This window comes from Mus pahari, chromosome 17 (genome assembly GCF_900095145.1).
Source record: "Mus pahari chromosome 17, PAHARI_EIJ_v1.1, whole genome shotgun sequence".
Classification (NCBI taxonomy): Eukaryota; Metazoa; Chordata; class Mammalia; order Rodentia; family Muridae; genus Mus; species Mus pahari.
The window spans coordinates 63,182,945-63,195,897 of NC_034606.1; the positions used below are offsets into that span (position 1 = coordinate 63,182,945).

Consider the following 12,953-nt stretch of genomic DNA (forward strand, 5'->3'; position numbering starts at 1 on the left):
CATGGTGGCTCACAACCATCTGTAACAAGATCTGACTCCCTCTTCTGGAGTGTCTGAAGACAGCTACAGTGTACTTACATATAATAAATAATAAATAAATAAATTTAAAAAAAAAAAAAAAAGACAGAGCAGATGGAAGGACAGACAGATGAGGTGTGGGCAGGAAGCTACCTGGGACTCAAGGACAACGGTTTGAGAACTACGTTCAGCAGCCCCTCTACTCTATCTGCTATCATCCTTTAGGACTGAGCTGCTGCCCACTCCAGCTGCCTGCCCCTCTACTCTATCTGCCATCATCCTTTAGGACTGAGCTGCTGCCCACTCCAGCTGCCTGCCCCTCTACTCTATCTGCCATCATCCTTTAGGATTGAGCTGCTGCCCACTCCAGCTGCCTGCCCAGCTGGCGTTCCCTGCAGCCACCCATACTGCTCAGCTCCCGGCACCCTCCAGTAGGCTAGGGAGGGTTGGGATCACAGGGGTCTTCACACAGACTGGAGAAAGACCCACTCACTCCCCAGTGATAAACGCATCTCGAAGATAAAAGAGCTACTTAAGAGTGGAGAAAAGTCCCGAAGACACATCAGAGTAGGAGCTGCCCAGGCCCCCACAGTCCCAACAGGCCTGGGAAGGGGAACTGCTTACGAGATGGCCTCGATCATGTCTACCCCCATTTCCACACAGCAGTGGGCGTGGTCTGCCCGGGCCTCAGGTAGCCCTGACACGCAGTAGTAACAGTCTCCTAAGATCTTGATCCTCAGACAATGATTCTCCTAAAGGGGGAGAGGTGGGAGGTCACTTTGCTTTCCTGGTCACCCAGCACACCTGGCCCTTCACCTTCAATGCCACCTCTGCCCCCACCCCCACCCCCCCAACCACCACCATCAACATCGTTGGGGCCACCTCGAAGCCCCAGTACCCTCACCGCAGCCAGCTTGTCAAACCGGGCGAAGAGCTCATTCAAGGTCATGACCAGTTCCTGCGCGGTGCACTGGGAGGCCAGGCTGGTGAAGCCCTCAATGTCCGCAAACAGGATGCTGTGGACAGCAGCGGGACAGACATGGACCTCGTCGTCGCCCCCAAGGACTCCTCGGTACCCCGCAACCCTCCTGGCAGCGTCCCCTCCCCCTCCCTACCTGACATTATCGTGCTTCTGGATGTAGATCTTGTGGAACATCATGTCTTCTTTTTTTGTGTTGATGTCTTCTTTCATCTCCATGGCAACATGCTGGGGCAACACCGATAGCAGCAGCCGTTCCTAGACCAGTGGTTCCAACCACTATCCTCTCTGCTTTCCAGTTTTGATTCTTCTTGTTCCTTTCACATCCCCAGAGCCCTCCCATCCCCTCTGTGACCTGAGCTTCCCTTTCGGGACTTTGACTTGACACCGCCTATCCCTGCCCTCCAAAGTCACCCATCCTAGCTGTCTCTAACTGACCTCCACTCAATCCCCCAACGCACACCTGCGTTCTCCCTCCCACCCCTAAACAGAACAGGAGCCCCAAGGGCTTTTGCGATGCACAGTCCTTGGGGACCCTTCACACTGTGTTCCAAAGCAGCAGACAAGGCGGCAGGTCTAATCTACAAGGCACTGGGGGGGGGGGGGTGAAGGCATGGAACACCCTAGCCAAGGGAGGCGGCCCCCACCTGCTGACGGTTCTCATGCTGCAGGTGCAGCCGCGCCTGGATGTAACCTCGGGTCTCCTGAAAGGCTTGGCGCTGAGACACTTCAGCGGGGTAGTGTGTGCAGACACCGATGGCGTTGGTGCAGAGGAAGAGCACCATGTTAGCACCCAGCTGTTGAGAGGGCGGCAGAGGCGGATGAGTGAACACCTGCCCGGCACACACACATACTAGCTCTCTCGGGACACACTGGGAGCAGGAAATAAAATCCTGCACCCTGTTTATCCCTAAGCTGTGCCATCCCCAGGATACTCTGTCCCCCAACCCCATACAGATCCCGGCCTGCCTAGATCATTCTGTGGCCGGAAAGATGAGCTTTTCACAGCTTTAGGAGCAGCAACATCAACCACAGACACACAGGTCATGGGCCCAGCCCTGGCACCCTATAATCTCCTGCCCCACAAGCATCCCTAACGAAAGATGAATGTCCCTTCTGCCTGTGGTCCTCCTTATAGAGCCATGCAAGGCAGATCTGAGCTTCCCATCCTCTTCCGAGTGAACCAGGTCAGGTCGTTTCCTCTCTCTAGGTCCCCACTTACTCATCAATCTCCCCAATAGGAGGAGGAATATCTCAAAAGCCTCCCGCAGCCCTGCGGACTGAATAGCAGAATGGCTGCTATTGGGTTTTGGTGGTGGTGGTTGAATTTTTGAGATAGGGTCTTACTATGTAACCAAGCTGGCCTTAAACTCACTAAGCAGTGGTCCTTGGCTTAGATTCCCAAGTGATGGGGTCACAGGTAGCTAATACTACTGCCGTTATTTTAGTAGCTGGTTTGCCAGCCACCCGCAGTGTCTAGGATCCGGAGGGAGGATGCATTCTACATATTGACCGATGAATTCTTTTTACAAGTCTGTGGACCAGGTAACAGTACCGCACTTCAAGGCCGAGTGACTCAAGAGCCCAGTAGCTAGCTTGCCCAAGATCACACGGTTGGTTGTGGTTGGCAGGAGACTTGAATCCTGGACTATCAGATTCCAAAGCCTTTGTCCCGATTCCACTATCTAACATATTCCAGATGTCTGAAAGCTCTTTCTTCCCAGACTCTAGTTTTTTGTTTTGTTTTGTTTTTCGAGACAGGGTTTTTCTGGATAGCCCTGGCTGTCCTGGAACTCACTTTTAAACCAGGCTGGCCTCGAACTCAGAAATCCGCCTGCCTCTGCCTCCCGAGTGCTGGGATTAAAGGCGTGCGCCACCACGCCCAGCCAGACTCTAGTTCTTGAAGACCAGGCTCAGAGCCCCTCCTTGGCAGCTATCAGTTCGACTCACAGAGAGACGGCAATGACCACCTCTACCACAAGATAGGATTCGCCTCCTCTCCTGTCTCCTCTTTCTCTCCCCTTCCCCCACCTCTTACACACACACACACATCTCTGCAGGACCTCATGCCTAAGCCCCCAACCTCTGTCAGGACAACTGACTAGCAAACACTGTCTGAGGCATGCCTGCTTCAGTGTTGCTGGACACTCGGGGGTTAACTGGCACTGGGACTCCACCCAAGCTGGATGGGGCAGGGCTCTGGTTCTGGAGAAAGCAGGGAAGGCTCACTAACTGCCCTGAGCCAGAACTAGGCCTGCAGACTTAGACAGGCCAGTTAATCTTTGATTCCTCCTCCTTGTAAAACCGAGGTCCGGCGAACCCCTAGCTCCTAACTCCAGCATGGACCCTCTCAGACTGGCCTTCTGCTGCCCTTCCCAGTCCACGAAGCTTCCAGAGAATCTACACAGAGCTTCCCCTCTCAGCAGCAGGGGTGAAGAGGGGGCACTCTATCTCCCTTGGGGGCTTCTAAGAATAGCCCCCAGTAGGGGGCGGGAGGGGGGCAATCCAGGCAACTTCCCTTGCTGGCCCCAGGAGCCCAAGAGGAAAATGTGAGTCACAGCAGAGGGATGGGGAAGAGGGATGAGGGACTGAAATAACCACACTCATTCCTATCTACCGTGAGAAAAAAAAAAAATGGATGCCAAGGCTCTGGAGGCCACCCCAGCTAGCCACTGCTCGGGACGCCTCTATGAATGCATCAGAAAGAAAAGTTCTTCTTTCGGACATGGACACAAGTGGGGCTGGACCTGGGAAGGGATCGCCCAAGGAGGCTACAAGCCCCTACTCCATGCAGAAACTCACAGGTCCCACTGGGCACGTGAAGTTGTTCTCAGTTCTGAGACACTGCAGATGGGCAGAGGAACACAATTTTCTCTACTATCCCAAGAATGTGGGGACCCCGCGGGGTGGAACAGAAGCCAGGCACCCTGGTGGGGTAGGAGGCTGGCAGTTTGGCCTCCCAGGCCCAGCCTCCCCCGTCCATCAGGCACAGGGCTGGGCCCTGGGCGCCAGGCCAGCTGAGAGCAGGTAAGAGTCACACACCCACCTTCTGGCAAGTCTAACAGGGGGGGGAGGGAAACACCACACCACTCCTGAACGTCTTCTCCCCGAGAAGAGTGGTTCACCCCAAACCCCCACTTCGAAGGCAACCAAGAAGAGGACCTAGGAACTAGCACAGGAGGGTCTGTCCCTTTAAGAGGTCTGACAGTGCCCTGCGGGGACTCGCTCCACAACAAACTAGCTATAAAGTTACTTTTAAAAACTTAAGTTCTGTTCCAAGCAGGGCAAGGGCAAGAAGCCAGAGCACCCAGTTCCTCAACCCAGGAGCCCCAGGTAACTTTCTCTCTGTTTATGAGGCCATGGTGGGCTACAGGCCACAGCTTCTCCCAAGGAGTAGAGAGGCCTTGCTTATGGAAGCTTCCGGAAACTACCTACAGCGGCTTCTCTCGGGAGTAACACCAGGGCTTGAGTCTCCGAGGTCACCAAGAGGTCAGAGAGACCTGCACATGGCGTGTCTACTGACCTAGGGCAAAGAACTGAAGACTGGCCTGTTCCTCATCCATGCTCTGATACAAATCCCAAGCAGAGGCTAGCCCGCGAAGCCTGGCCTGATAGATCTAGTTGTGCCTATACCATATACCATGTCCCTCCCTCGGCAAGTTCCCTTTCCCACCCTCACTCTGTCGCACCTACCTGCTTCCAAAGGAAGGGGTCGCTGCTGTTGAGCTGCCAGGCCAAAATCAAATGCAGAGTGGAGAGGCCCAGGCCGCTGAGCACTGCGGCTCGCATGCGAATGGGAAGAAGCGTGTAGGTGATGTAGACGAAGAACACGGGGCACCAAAGGCCCGCCGAGGGGCTGTGCGGATTGGCTGCCAGAGCACCCCCGACTTGCACGGCAGCTAGGATGCCCAGGACCACATAGCTCACCACCCACATGGAGTCCTGGCGGAAGCTATGCCGGTTACACACCACCATGAGTACCACAAAAAGGACGGAGGCACAGATCAGCAGGGCCACGTAAGCAGGCTGAGGCTGAGCAGGCGCAGCGTGGAAGGTCAACAGTACAGCCATGAGCAGCACCAGCACCGCCATGAGCAGCGTGAGGCTGCTCTGGTTCATCTGGAAGAAGTACCGCTGGTACAGCCGCTCCAGCTTGGCGGAGCGGAACTGCTTAGACTCGAACACCCGCACGAGCCGGTGCCAGCAGGACGGACCGCTCCGAGGCGAGGTATCCGGTGCCACTTCAGCTGTCCCCATCGGTGTGGTCACCTCAGTGTCATCAAACCCCAAGGCCACTGACCGCAGCCCCAGCTCCACACCCCTGCCCGGGCCCGCTCTCCTGAAGGCTTCATCCTGCCAGGGGCACCGAGTGTGAGCCGCAGGAGTGGGGCTGGGTGGCTCCACATTCTTGAGGCAGCTCATGTAGCGGGGTGTGCAGAAGCCACTGGCTCGATTCGCGTGGCGTGGGCGCTTCTGCCCATTGCGTTCCCCCCAAGCTGTTTTCCGTTCATCCACTTTGGGAACCAGGAGGCCACTAAACCATGACATGCTGCCGGGAGGAGAGACAGGGAATGGTATTAATACCACTGTGTGGCTACAGCCACCATAGTAGCCTGTGACCTGAGCGCTTCCTACAGCTCTGGTCTTCATTCCCACCATCTTCCCTCCCCCCCCCCCCTCCGCTTCTCCCTCTTGCTCCAGTCCTGCTCGCTCTGGCCCTCGCTCCAGCCCATAGGTTTTATTTGTTTGTTTGTTTGCTTGCTTCTCATTGTGGATGGTTGTGAGCCACTACGTGGTTGCTGGGATTTGAACCCATGACCTCCGGAAGGGCAGTCAGTGCTCTTAACTGCTGAGCCATCTAACCAGTCCCCATTCCCACCATCTTGATAAAACTGCCCCGGAGAGGCAGCTGCATCCCCACTCAACATCAAGGAACACAGACACGTGGGAAAGACCCAGCAACCATATAAGTAAAAGAACTGAGAGAAAGCTAAACTAAACGGTTAAGTGCACTGCCCATACCTCCGAAGGACTCTGGTTCAATTCCCAGCACCCACAAAGCAGATCTTACAACTGTTTATGGCTCCACCTCCAGGGGCTTTGGCTTCCTCAGGCAAGCATGCATGAATGCAAAACACCAATTCACATGAAAGCATATTTTTAAAAATTGAAAAATAAAAAGAACCAAGATTCTAAGCTTGCCTCGAGACACGAGGACCACCTGGCATCATCAGTTGCCCCAGAGAGGTGTGAATGGAATTCTACTCTTTTTTTTTTTCCCAGCAAAGCCAAAGAAAACCTTGGATTCTGATGTGACATGTCCCAATTTTGAAATTTTGATAATTAATATATATTTTCTAATACTATACACAAAAGCCAAGCGGTGATGGTGTATGCCTTTAATCCCAGCACTTTGGAGGTGATTGGATCAGTTCGAGGCCAGCCTGGTCTACAGAGCAAGTTCCATGACAGCCTGGGCTACACAGAGAAACCCTGTCTCAGAAAAGAAAACAAAACAAAAACAAGCTACACACAAGCCTAATACATTTTGTCAACAGAATATGTTCTGCTGTGAACTGTTGATCATTGACCTCTACACAAAAGGGATTCTTTCCATATCATATCCTTCCTTCCTTCCTTCTTTCCTTCCTTCCTTCCTTCCCTCCTTCTCTCTCTCTCTCTCTCTCTCTCTCTCTCTCTCTCTCTCTCTCTCTCTCTCACACACACACACACACACACACACACACACTCCTCAGCAAACTAAATTCAATTTCTCCCACAGGTCACAGTTTAAACGTTACTTCCTCACGGAAAATTTCCCAGCCCCACCCCTAAGACTAAGTTTGGTCCGGTTTAACCTCTGTTCATTTCCTCCACAGTGCTTACTGCCATTATAATTAAATCATTTCTCGTTTAACGTACGCCTCCGTCCTGGGGACTACAAGCTTCGTGCATGTAGAAACTATACCTATTTTTGTCAGCATTTCATCTCGAGAGTTATTGGGGCTAACAGTAGGTGCTCAATAAACGCAGGAGCAACCGATAAGGAGGAAGGGAGGGAAGGAGTGTGGTTCAGTAGTAGGATGCCTGTCTAGAATGCACAAGGCGTTGGGTTCCACACTTCGTACCACAAAGAGCTCAGGGGAGAGCCAACAAGGGGAATGTGGATGCTTTAGAGCAGCCCACATCAAATAACAGTCCAGGTTCCTTGCCTTCCTTATCACACCTGTCACACCAGTGTGTCTGCTGTTCCCCAGTACGCCGGGCTCTGCCCAGGCTGATTCCCTGGTACTTGCTGTTCCCAACTGGAACAGGAGCGCCTTTAGGTCACAGCCCAAGTCCCTTATCAGCTCTCCTCTCTCACCAGCCTTTTAAAATAGCAACTCCCTTTCCTGGGGCTCTGTATCTCCCTCCCCAGCTTTATAATGTTTCTCTCTCTGCAGCTCTTATCAGCAACGGCCGTTCTATAATTTTCCCTTTTCTTATTTGTTCGTCGGCACTCCTAACAGCCGTGCCAACTTGGGTGAGCCAAGGATTTGGGTGTTTTGTTGTGTCCTGTGGTGCCCGCCACTCCTCAACGTTTGCTGAGCGGATGGATGGCCGCTAGCTATATTATATTTTCTCTCTGTCGTAAACTTCCAATATCTTTTCACATGCCTAATTTCATGTCTTCTTCACCAAAGACCCGTGAAGCTTATCCTACGGCCGCCCAGGAAACAGGACAGATTTGAAAGAGAAAAAAACGGAGAGCTGACATCCAGAGCAGTTTACCATGGCTCACCCAGGTCGCAAAGACCGGGACAATTAAATCAGACTTAGATCCTAAATTCTCAGAAAGGACACTCCTTGGATTGGGTGGATGACGCCATGACAGCCATGACAATCACCTTATCACGTTTCCTGGCTGAGCCCAGGTTGAGAGCGTGAAAGCCATTTACACCATCCATAAATGACACACCACTATCAGAACCAAGCTCCTCCATGCTTCAGGGCACCCTGAGGGGGCCCCTTGTACCCGCTGAGCTGGCAGCACTGACATTTGTACTCACTAGGGAACTAGAGAGAAGCTTACACAGCACCTGCCCCAGGTGGCCACAGAACCACAGGCTTAGGAGGAATGAACAACACTCCAAGCAGCTGCCCGGAGTGACCCAAAGCAGAAGGTAAGCTGGGGGCTTCTTTACACTCCATCTCTAGGTCTCCCTCAGCCATGTTCTGCCAGCGCCCCTACTATATCCACAGAGCAGCATGCCCTTCAACTTCTTAATGCCAACAGCACCATCTTGAAGGACAGATCAGAAGTACAAGATTTCTGGTCAGGCCGGCATTTGGAAAAGGTCACCAAAGAAAGGCTGGAAGCATGATCTTGGGCATAAGATCGGGTTTCAACTCTTAAAGTGGCTTGTCCGCCTGCTGAGACAGGCGACAAGCTGTCTACCTGCCTCCACCTCACCTGAAGAAGAGACAAGAGGGGAATGGTCCTGACCACGCTACACATTCTAAACATTAGTTCTCCACTATAAACATCAGTTCTCTCACCGTACAAACCTTTGAATGCAAATCTCTGTCAGTGTCCAAGAAATGGAAAGACAACAGTCATGAGTAAGAACGCGTATCCCTCCAGCCAGTCAGATGCCTGCCTATCAGGCCCCATGTCGCCTGCTGTCAGTCTCCAGAGCTGCCAGAGACAGAACACAGAGTGCAGTTTCCCACTATGTCACACACACACAAGCACACACACACCCCTCCCCAACACACTCCACACACCATGACATTTCTCTTCCGCCTCCTCCCATTCTCCAGTCCCTTTCCCCGTTCTTATCTCCCCACCACTACCACTGGCCCCCATCTCTGTTCCCAGAGGACCTGTTTCTGGCCGTGTTCCCAGCCCCCTGGAAGCACATCCTTGCATCTGGCTCATACTCACAGAGGAAGGGGCAGACACTATCAGGGAAACATATGACCCTTCAAGAACACTGACTCCCCAAGGGGATAGCTCTGTAACTGTTCAACCAAAGGACAAACGTCCCACCCTGGGCTCTCAGGCACTGCCCACCCTAAAGGATTCACAGGGCTCCTCTATGCCAGCTTCCTAGAGCAAGAAAACAGAAGGCATTGTTCCAAGCCACAAAACTTCTCGATATGTTCCCCGAATCCCCCTGTTCGGGAACCCCTCACCATGAATTCCAACCATGCACACCGCATCTCTTTTCTGCCTTCGGGCTCTTGAGCCTTGTGTCTCTTGACCTCCTCCTCCCCCGAGTCCTTTGCTCTCTCTCACAGATGTGCTATGGCAAATACAACCAGCTCCCACAACCAAATCATGTCCACACAGCCCCAAGGGCCAGACCTCAAGTCCCTCCCAAATCCTGGTCCTTCCACCTGAGACCAGGGTCTTAAAGTCAAGGCTTGGCTCTGCCCACAACTTTGCCCAACACTCATCTTTTTGGCCACCTCTCTCTCAGCCACCACATCCCCAGGGTCTATCCGCCTCTGCCCTTGTTGGCAAAAGGATTTAAAAGTCTTCAGAAAGTTCACACAGAAGATTATGCCGGGGGGGGGGGGGGGGGGACAGACCCAACACTCTCGATGCTGAAACCCAGCCTTCTTAACTTCCAGGCCTTTCCAGATGTAGAACTTCCCCAGGGCCTGTATCTGTAGGTTCAGTGCAGCCTTCTTCCCAAGCCCTGGTTCTCCCTAAGGGCCAAAAAGGGTTCCCACAGCCAGCCAGCTCCAACCCCATCAGGCCCCCTGGCTACAGAACAGAGACACTCTGGGGAGACACAGGTATGGAAAAGCTCTCCCACCGCCTAATCTTAGCACCTCTGGTTTTTCAGTCAGGCCGTTGGGCCTACTCTGAATAAAGTCTGCCCACACCCCACCACACCCCACCCCTGCCCACCCCGCAACAGGCCTTGGGGAAGTAGGCACTGACACTACTACCCTTTCATTCCAAAGGTTCAGGGCGAGGGCAGGGAATGGGCCTCCCTATCCTCTCAGCGCCGTCTCAACACTCCAAACTCACCCCCACATCCCCGATGCCAACCTCTGGGGGCATCCCCTCCCCTCGTGCACGCCTTCTCCCCTTCTCTGGGCAAGCCTGGAAACTCTGGCGAGTGCAGGAAGGAAAGCTCGTGGCGTGGAGCGAGGGTGGAAGCTTCCAGCGCGGCCCGGCCTGCGGAGCCCCGGGTCCCCATGTCCTCCAGCACTTCCCAGGCGCCCTGCAACTCTCGGGACTCCGCTGTCGCCGCAGGAGCCCTACTCCCCACGCTCACCTGCCGGGGGTCGGCGCTTGCCCCGGGTCGCCGCCCCGCCGCGCCCGCGGGCTCCGGCCGGGAGGGCCGGCCGTCCCGCCGTCCTGCTCCGTGCCCGCGCGTCCCCGCTGGCCCGCCCGCCCGCCTGCCGCGCGGCAGAGCCTCCGGCCCTCGCCCCCTCCCTTGTTGTCCAGCGCAGCCGCCCTCTACCCCGGATCCAGAAGTCCCCTCCCCGCCGGCTCCCGGACTCCCCGCCTTAAAGGCACAAGCTCCTTTTGTCTGGGCACCCCCTCCCCCTCCCAGAGGCGGGGGCACAGCTGCCCACTCCCCTCCCCGGGACCCGGGGGCGGGTGAACTAGGCCAGAGTCCTGCGCGCCCCCTCCCCTGTCCGCCGGGTCCTCCCCGGGTCTCCGCCGAACAAGCGGCCACTGTTCTGGGCTCCAGACCCCGCGGGAGGGTCGGTGCGCCCGCTTGCTCGCCCGCCCGCCCGCGCTCCAGCCTCCACCCAGGGCGGCATCCTGCAGGGTGCCCTCCACCCTCACCCGGGGGTCCTCGGAAGCCGGCGATGCCACCCGAAGGCGGCGAAGATGCCCGCCCCGCCCAGAGGGTCGGCTTCCTTCCTGTCGGGGTACCCTGCGCCCCCTCCTCACCCCATCTTCCTCCCGGCCCCAGCCCCCACCGTGCCCGCTCCCCCTCCCTCTCCACCGCGGCCCCGGCGGGAACTGAGTTTAATAATTAATTAAGATTTCATTCCACAAGGCGCCAGGTGTGTGCGCCTGGCACCCGCTCACCCGCACCCCACTTCTTTCCGCTTCCCCAACCCTCTGGGGCGCCGGGCCCGATGCAAACCTGCTGCGCCCAGAACCGGATCGGGACGCGGGCAGGGGCATTCTCGGTGCAGCCCTCTGGCCCCACGCTTTCAGGGGCAGCCCTCCCCCCGCACCTGCCAACTGGCAAAGTCCCTCCCCCAGCACCTTTTACCCAAAGGGTTGTGCTCCTTTGATGTGGGGGGCTGGGGTGCATTGCCAGGTTCATGAACTGAAAAATTGTTCCGGGATGTTTATTTATTTCCCTCGCAAGCAGCTGCCCAAGTTACCTGGGAGATGGGAAAATCATGTGAAAGCTTCTTTAACCCTTTGAGGGGTAGAGTGGTGGAGCCAGAGAGAAGGGCTCATTCCGGAGATGTGAATCTGGCTTAAGCTTGCCTTGAGTCCCCTCCCCAATCCCTAGTCCAGACCCGTAGCTGCACCCACCTGCCAGTCCTGTTCCGCCCCGCCCCCGAGGCTCAAAGGAGCTACCTTACAGCCTTGTCCTTCAGGACCCAACTGTCTAACCACCCCAGATCCCATGTAGGATCCTAAACTCAGGTCAATGCTTGTGGTCAGGAAAAAGTCCTTGAACTAATCCATTATCCAACGTCTATCACAAAGGCTGTAGATGCCCGGCATAGTGGCACCTGCCTTGGTGGATCTCAAGAGTTCGAGGCCAGCCTGCTCTACACAGAGTTCCAGGACAGCCAGGACTACATGGAGAAACGCTGTCTCAAAAAACAAAAACAAGCAAACACAATTACTGTGAATACAATGTCCCTTACTGTCTCATAGCCTCATCCATAAAATGGGTATAGTCCTCCTGCCCTTTCTCACAGGCTTCTCGGGCTTCAGACAGGAAAAATGCTGGTTGTCAGATATGAAAATGAGAAAGTAGAGAGCGGGAGACGCCAGTGCTCAAGGCCCTGGCTCGCCTTCCTGAGAGCCCGAGTTTGGCCCCCAGGGCTTCCCCAGCTCCATGGAGCTGGACACCTTCTCTGGCCCCCCAGGCACTGGAACGCTCATAAAGACGAATTAAAGTACATATTTCTTTTTAATGAGGAAGCAGCCATGTATCCTGCCACGTATGGTTCTCAGCTGGTGGGACTGTGCAGTGACTTTTGGGATCTCTGCCTGACTCAGCACGCAGCCATTGCTTCCATTGCTATCTAGACTTCCTTTCCATTAGAATCAGGAGGACCCCATGGTTCCCTTTTTGAAATAATGGAGTTTGGAACCAGTGGGGTAATTGCAACAGACAATTGAGACAAAGAAATGTGGGCTGGGGATGGAGAGAAGGCTCAGCGATTAAGAGCACCCTCTGCTCTTCCAAAGGGTTCAGGCTCGGCTCTATGCACCTGCCTGGCAGCTCACAACCAATCATAACTCCTCTTCCGGAGGATCTAAAGGCCAGATGGGCACCAGGCACATGTATGGTTGGTACACAGACATGCATACAGGCAAAACACCCATACACATAAAATAATTTTTTTTGAGATAGGATTTCTCTATACAGCCTGGACTGTCTTGGAACTTGTTATATAGACCAGGCTAACCTTGAACCTACAGAGATTCTCCTGCCTCTGTCTCTGCCTCCCATGTGCTGGAATTAAAGTTGGCTCAGTGGCTAAGAGCACTTGTTGCAGAGGACCCAAGTGTGATTCCCAGCACCCACCTGGCAGCTTACAACCATCCGTAACTCTGGTCCCAGGAGATCCAGCGCCTCCTTCTGACCTTGGCAGGCAGCAGGCACGTATGTGGTATATAAGCATACATGCAGGGAGAACCCTTATACACAAAAAATAATGGAAATGTTTTTCATCAGAAAAAAAAAAAAGTAGGTGACTTGGCATGGTAGTGCCTTCCTGTAATCCAGGTGTTCTGGAGGCCAAG

The 12,953-nt window shown here is 54.6% G+C and overlaps 1 protein-coding gene across 2 annotated transcripts in view; it reads right to left on the reverse strand.

The window, feature by feature from the left end:
• Positions 1-10,346, reverse strand: part of Adcy6 (adenylate cyclase 6) — a 20,766-nt gene extending 10,420 nt beyond the window's left edge. The window contains exons 1-6 of one of the 2 annotated variants that reach the window (XM_021216238.2): positions 10,273-10,346; positions 4,691-5,546; positions 1,645-1,794; positions 1,134-1,255; positions 923-1,034; positions 643-770 (exon numbers count right to left, since the gene is read on the reverse strand). In XM_021216238.2, the coding sequence (XP_021071897.1) occupies positions 643-770; positions 923-1,034; positions 1,134-1,255; positions 1,645-1,794; positions 4,691-5,545 (1,367 nt within the window). In that variant the 5' untranslated portion in view covers position 5,546; positions 10,273-10,346. Of the gene's footprint in view, positions 1-642; positions 771-922; positions 1,035-1,133; positions 1,256-1,644; positions 1,795-4,690; positions 5,547-8,545; positions 8,707-10,272 lie in introns of those variants that run through there. The other variant, XM_029548034.1, reaches the window with a different exon arrangement.
• Between the last annotated feature and the right edge of the window lie 2,607 nt (positions 10,347-12,953).